The sequence below is a fragment of the Papaver somniferum genome, chromosome 11 (assembly GCF_003573695.1).
Source record: "Papaver somniferum cultivar HN1 chromosome 11, ASM357369v1, whole genome shotgun sequence".
In the NCBI taxonomy this organism is placed as follows: Eukaryota; Viridiplantae; Streptophyta; class Magnoliopsida; order Ranunculales; family Papaveraceae; genus Papaver; species Papaver somniferum.
Genome location: NC_039368.1, coordinates 137,020,060 through 137,027,051, shown reverse-complemented (window position 1 = coordinate 137,027,051; position 6,992 = coordinate 137,020,060). Strand labels below are relative to the sequence as shown.

The window sequence follows — 6,992 nt, the reverse complement described above, 5'->3', positions numbered from 1 at the left end:
AGTGTCTATCAGATCAGCATGAGTGTTTGGTGCAGCAGGTTCAGTGTTGTTTCCTCCATGAGTAACCAGGATAGGGACTAAAATGGAAGGGTTTGAACCATTGGTTTGCTCAGGTTGGTTCCTAGCTCTCTTACAGATCCTAGCTTCTTCAGCTTCCATCTCTTGTCCATTTTCTACATGGACATAATCATTATCTTGGTCAACTGCTTCAGTGTTAGCCATTCCCGTTGCTGTTTTGTTCTTTGCAGAACAGTGTTCTTCATATTCTTCTTGTGTCATGGATCTTTCACGCAAGATTTCAACTACTGTTTCACAAGTAGTTTCATCATGATTGATTACATAAAATTTATCACAAATATATGGGGTTGTTTGACCCAGTGATATCTTATCCATTTTGGCTCTCCAGAATTGGTGTTCCACTATTCACCTCTTTTTAAAGGTTTTTTGAGATCAATACCGATGCGATCAGTGATATAGTTGACACCCCTAGGCCTACAGTTTTTTGGTTCAGTAGAGATCTTCTTTCCCAAATCTTCAATTGCCTCATCCACCACAGCTACATGATGATGTTCAAGAAGTAATCCTTTGAATTGAACACTCCAATCCTAAGTTGCAAAAACATAATCCTTGTATGCAACAGACGTCGTATATTCCTGTAAGGCCAATAAGCTTTTCATAACATTCCAGGGAGTTTTTCTGATGACCTCTTGCATGTCTCTTTAAGAGTTAAAATTGAATACATACAAATACTTTCCCACCACCTTTATTTCTATTTTCTTATATTTCTGCCATAAGATATCAAGCTCTTCCTTGATTTGCGAAGTTTTAATCTCATCTTCATCATTCAGAAGTTTCCCTATTAAACAGTTTGACCAAGCTTTCGCAGCTTCAGTCAGAGTTTTGGTAGACCCGATAACACCCTTGTTCTTCCTTATTGAGGTAGCTTCCATACTTGCAGTAATGTTTACGAGATCGTTATTAGTTTGGTTGGCCTCCATAGGTTTGTGCTGAAACAAAATTCCTTTGTGGTTTAGGGTTTCACAGGTATAAAGAAAAGGTTAAAGATATAAGTGTTTAGACCTTAGGGTTTGCTCATTTCTTTTTATTCTGTTAGGAGAGATATCTTTGATATTTTCTTTCCTAAAAAAGAGCCTAAAATATATTAGAATTGACGAAGGTTTTATTCTACTTAGCTGTGATTGCATGTATGTCGCTCTGGCTTGCTGACTACGAGAATTACGGGGATTACTAGGGGGAAAGTTTGAGATTTGAAATTTTTTAATGTGGATCGGTAAGGGAATCAGAAGACTCACCTGGTTACTCATGGAAATCAATACTTGAAGGGGATAACAACTGTAAATCTCATATTGAGAAAACTGAATAGCTGATACTTTTTAATATTGCAATACTGCTTGATAGGGATAGACTGTTACCGGTAAAACCACCACAATTGATAATACTATCAAAATACTAATGCAAGGCCATATCAAAAAGTTCCAATATAGGATATGATCCATGACATGAACAAGGGGAACCTGCACAAATTAGTGAGCCATTAGAAATGATGAAAGATGAAGATCAAGCATAAGAGATTTAGAACATAATCTTTTTTTTTTGATGGAAAATGAAATTATATTAAGACTAAGAGATATTTTACAATAATTCTACAATTTCATTTTTTTTCAAATATATTGGAGATGATACTCTCCTTTTTGACCTTCTGGTGAATGTGTCTATTCTTGTGTTGGGATCTTGAAATCCTCGCTTCTTTAGCTATTGAGTCCGCCGCTGCATTACGGTCCCTGATTATGTGTCTGATTTTTCCTTGGGGAAGTCTTTTTAGAATTTGCATAATGTCTTCAACAGTGTTCTCAGTTACCCTAGAAGTGATCTCACCAGCATTGTTGATAGAATCGACTAAGATTTTGCAATCTGTGTCTATTGTAACACTTGAGAGGAGATTTTCTTCTAACCATTTCAAAGCTCTTAGGAGCGTGTTTGCTTCTGCATGAACAGTTGTGAAAGCCAACTCCGACCCCACTGAAATATGCATGAACGCTTCTTGGTCCGTTGAGTAAAGGATGAAATCGTATCCCATAGAAGAGTCCTCCTTTTTAAAAGAAGCATCAACAAATATTATCCAATCCGAATTGAAGTCCGACCAAGAGGATCTATTAGACTTAGTTCCTTTTTTAGTCAAAAGATTATCCTTTGTGTTTGCCTCTTTCATGAAGTTGTTGATTTGTTTGATCAGTCTTATGGGATCTGGGTTTGTTTGCTGAAAAACTACCTCACACCTGTATTTCCAAATAAACCACGTAATAGTAGCAATTTTTTCCTTGAACATAGAGAAATTTGGGTCTTCAATCCAAGTTTTAACCCATTCCTCGATCGAAGCTGTGAAGATTTGCGTATTTGCTGCATCTAGAGAGCACCCAAACCATATGGCCCTCGCGAAAGGGAAATTTTTGAAAAGATGTGTTTCCGTTTCCACCTCTTGAGAATTGCACATGGGGCAATTTGGCGAGATTTCCGAATTGCGTGCTGCCAGTCTACTTTTTGTGGGTAAGGCCTTTTGAATTAACTTCCATATGAATAGTCTAATTCTTGGGATAATTTGAATTTTCCATAAAGATATCCAGGGGAAATCATTGTCATTCTCATTATCCTGTCCTTGATTCATCAAAAAATTGTATATATTTTTTTGCTGAGAAAACCCCCGAATCATGGTTTTTCCATCTAATTTTATCCGAAGCTTCTACTTTAGGTTGAATTTTCAGAATATTTTCCTTTATTTCAGGAGGGAATAAGCTAGTTACTAAATCATAATTCCACTCTCCTCCTGTATTAAATAACTCTTTTACTTTCTGCGGTAAGGGTTGTTCTTTATCAATTGGTTGGTTCACGATGTCTTGATTTGGTATCCAATTGTCTTCCCAAATCTTCACCTGGTTTCCATTTTTCACTTGCCAAGTGTAATTTCCTTTGATAATATTCAGACCTTTTTGAATGCGTGTCCATATCCAAGAAAGCTCATAGTTTCTAGTTGGTTCCATTGGGTTTCCATTATCAAAATATTTCGCTTCTAAAAGTTTTACCCATAATTGGTCCTTTTCAATAATTAATCTACTGGCTAGCTTTGCTAGCAGAGCTATATTAAACTTGTGTGGATTCTTGATGCCAAAACCCCCCTGCGATTTAGGTCGACACATATTATTCCACGCCCTTATATATCCGCCTTTTTTCTTGGATTCATTTTTTTTCCACCAAAAATATCTCTGAACTGTCTAGCTTATCCAAAGTTTCTTTTGGGAGTGCTAACATTTGCATTTGATAAGTGGGGTAAGATTGAAGTGTAGCTTGTATTAAAACTGTTCTTCCCGCTTGAGATAACAATTTTGCTTTCCAACCCTGAAGGGTGTTGTAATATCTTTGTAGGAGAGGCTCAAAATTCTCTTTTCTATTTTTGTCGAAAAAAAGGGGAGTTCCAAAATATCTATCTTTTTTCGTCATCAGGGGAACTTTTAAAAATTTTGCTATTATTTTCCCATGTTTAGGATGGATTTTTGGGCTGAAATAAATTCCGTATTTTTGGAGATTTACCATTTGGCCAGTGATCTCCCCGAAAGAGCTAGGATAAGATATCTAGAAGATTTTTTGCTTCTCCCAGGTCAGCTTTGGTGAATAGAAAAAATCATCGGCAAAGAAAAGGTGCGATATGGTTGGGGCATTTTTTTATATCTTTAGACCCGATTTTTTTTTCTCTAAGGTAGCTTTTTCTAGAAGTCTGGAAAGGATCTCCATGCTAATGAGGAAAAGATAGGGGGAATAGAGGGTCCCCTTGTCTGAGGCTTCTGGATGTATTGAAAATTGGACCTGGGGAGCCATTTAGGAGGATTGAGAAAGAAGTAGTGGAGATGCATTGAAAAATTAAATGGACCCAGTTATCACTAAAACCGAAGTAGGATAAGGCCTTTTTGATAAAAGGTCACTCAACCCTATCAAAAGCTTTAGAAAGATCTAATTTTAGCACTAAGAAACCTTTCCTTTTCTTCGATGTTTTCATCGAGTGGATTAGTTTGTGAGCAATGATGATGTTATTGGTGATTTGTCTCCCTGGTAGAAAAGAGGATTGGTTTGGGGAAATGATTTTGTTTAGAATGAGCTTTAGTCTATTTGCGAGAATTTTTGAGATAAGTTTGTAGACAGTATTACTGAGGCTGATGGGTCTAAAATCACCCGGGGTTTGAGGAGTGGTGTTTTTTGGGATTAGGGTAATGAAAGAGTGATTTAATTCCTGATCCAAAATTCTTGTTTTAAAAAACTCCTGGATTGTGAGGGTGATATGATGCCCTAAAGCTCCCTAATTTTATTTTAGAAGCCCGGTTGAAAACCATCTGGAGTTGGGATTTGAGTTAAGGCAATGTTTTCTTCAATGGAGATACAAGGTGCAAAAATTTCCGACTAAGCGACATTATAATTACTCAAATTCGAGGTTCCAATCTGGGTGAAATGGTTTATTAGAAGGGAATTTAATTGTTCTCTATTTGAGATCCAAAGACCTGAGGGTTCTCTGAGGGTGTGGATTGCATTGATTTTTTTCTTACTGGAAGCTGAAGCATGGAAGTACTCAGTATTTTGATCGTATTCCTTGAAAAACTTATCACAAGAGAGATGATGGTAGTAATCATTTTTGATTTCATACCATTTCCCAAGCTCCGCTTGTAAATCCTTGAGAATTGTTATTTTGGAAGAAATATTTCCTGATTTGTGTATATTCTCTATCCTGGAAATCAATCTTTTTATATTTTTTTGGATATTACATAAAACTTCATAGTTCCAATGGGCTAAATCTGAGGATAAAGATTTTAGTTGCTGGGCTAAAGTTGAGGAGGTACTGGATTTTAGTTTCCAAGAAGCCTCAACAACTGAGGTTAACGTAGGGTGGTTTAACCAGGATCGGATACATCTAAAAGCCTTTTGTAATTTCTTGGGTTCCATATTAGAGTCAAATAAAATCGGAGTGTGATCTAACCCCACTCTGGATAGATGGCTTACGTTTGTATCCGGGAATAATTGAATCCACTAGAACGATTCAAGTGCTCCGTCAATTCTCTCACAAATGTTTGCTTTTCCACTCCTATTATTTGACCAAGTGAATGGTGCACCTTCATAACCCGCATCTTGTAAACCAATTGAGTCTATTACGTTTGTAACAAAAGCTTTACTACTCGAGCTTGTTTTGTTTCCACCTTGCTTTTCTCCCGGGTCTAGTATTATATTTGGATCTCCAAATAAAAACCACGGGTTTTTAATTCCTTTCGCTAACTATGAAATATAAGACCACTGGGAAAGTTTTTCATCAGCTTCCACTGCGCCATATATGCAAACCATTTCTATAACTGTTTCTCCTATTTTTGATTCTAAATGACAAACATTGAGATTTTCAGATAATAATTTCATTTCCAAGTTATTATACCAAGAAATGGCTAACCCCTTAGCTATTCCCACAGATGGAACAATGAACCAGTCATGAAAATTGGACTTCTTTAAGAAAAATTTCATTTTGTCTATTTAGGATTTTGTTTCAGAAAGAAAAATTATGTTTGGTTTATGATCCTGGCATAGCTGGTTTAGATGATCTCTAGTCAATGGAGTTCCAATTCCTTGGACATTCCATGAAAGGAGTTTCATTATGAAAAGCAGTTGAAAAGTCAGAGAGAACTGAATGAAGAAGGGATATATAATACACTATTTTAGGACCAGTTTGGAGCAGAAACAAAAAACACTGACCACCAAAAACAAAGCTAAAGAATGACCAACAGTATAATGAGAAATAATACAGCTAATAACTCTCAAAAAAAAAAACAACAACCAGAGATCACAAGAGAGAAAAAAAACAGAATGAGAACTACACCAGGATCAGGTAAACAGTACTTGGATTGAGCAAATAACAGAAATAAACTAAAACAAAAGGGAGTGACTGGAAAATATATCAAGAAACGGAGTTTAAATTATGAGCATATCACACACTGTAAGATGAGAAAAAAGAAACTAACAGCAGCAAGGATGGAGCAGGCTATTGCTAAACAAGATAATTACATAAAACTAAGATTGTCTAAGAAAATTTCAGATTATAAACAAAGGATTGTTGAGGAGAATATCAAAACCAGGGGATTATGCTGCCATAAATTCAAATTTTAGTCCAAAATTCAGGTGAGGGGACTAGGATTATGCTGCCATAATTACAGCGTGTCAAGATTTTCTATTGTGCCAACCCACTAAGCCACCCAATGTAAAGGAAATTGCAGTAAGAGTAAAGTAAAACAAGGTAGCTTAATATGACTAGTTGTGCAGAGATACACAGGGCTATCAGGAAACATAGAGAGATTCAGAGGGTTGAGGCCTAAAGATTACGCTTGACAGGAAAGTAATACTGAAAACAGATTAACTAACTGAGACTGAAATTAAACATATTTAACTAACTAAACAAGGGCTACAAACAGAAGGAAAATACAGGAAAAAAAGAGCAACTAAATCAACAATACAAAGACTGAACAGAAAACAAATATTAAGCAAAAAGACAGATAAAAGGAGCTCATGAGCTCTGATGGAAATGTAACCCTGGATTCATATTTGTTGTTGTTATGTTGAGATCATTTTGCAGATAGATTAATCTTCATTATCCTTCTCTTGGGTATGTCCACTAGAAGAACCACCATTGAACCACTGATGAAGATAGTTCTTCATGGAACTCGCAGGATCATATTCTTGAATTTCTCTAATTTCCACTTTTCTTGGATTAGGAGGAGCAAGAGTCAAATACAGGTTATCAAATTTTGTTCTTTTTGGTACAGGTAGGGGATTATCCCAGTGGAAGTAACTCTGCATCAAGCTCCAATTTCTAAATTAGGCTGTGCTCATTGAGTTGTTCTGCTGTTGAGATGAAGAGCCTTCATCCCATGATCTAAAAGCTGTAGTGAAAGGATTTC

General features: G+C 36.3%; 1 protein-coding gene across 1 annotated transcript; it reads right to left on the bottom strand.

Annotated features, from left to right (window-relative positions):
* Positions 1 to 1,672: 1,672 nt before the first annotated feature.
* On the bottom strand, positions 1,673 to 2,683 carry LOC113325286. The gene has a single exon (XM_026573485.1). The coding sequence runs from the start codon at positions 2,681 to 2,683 to the stop codon at positions 1,673 to 1,675; it is 1,011 nt and encodes a 336-aa protein (XP_026429270.1).
* Between the last annotated feature and the right edge of the window lie 4,309 nt (positions 2,684 to 6,992).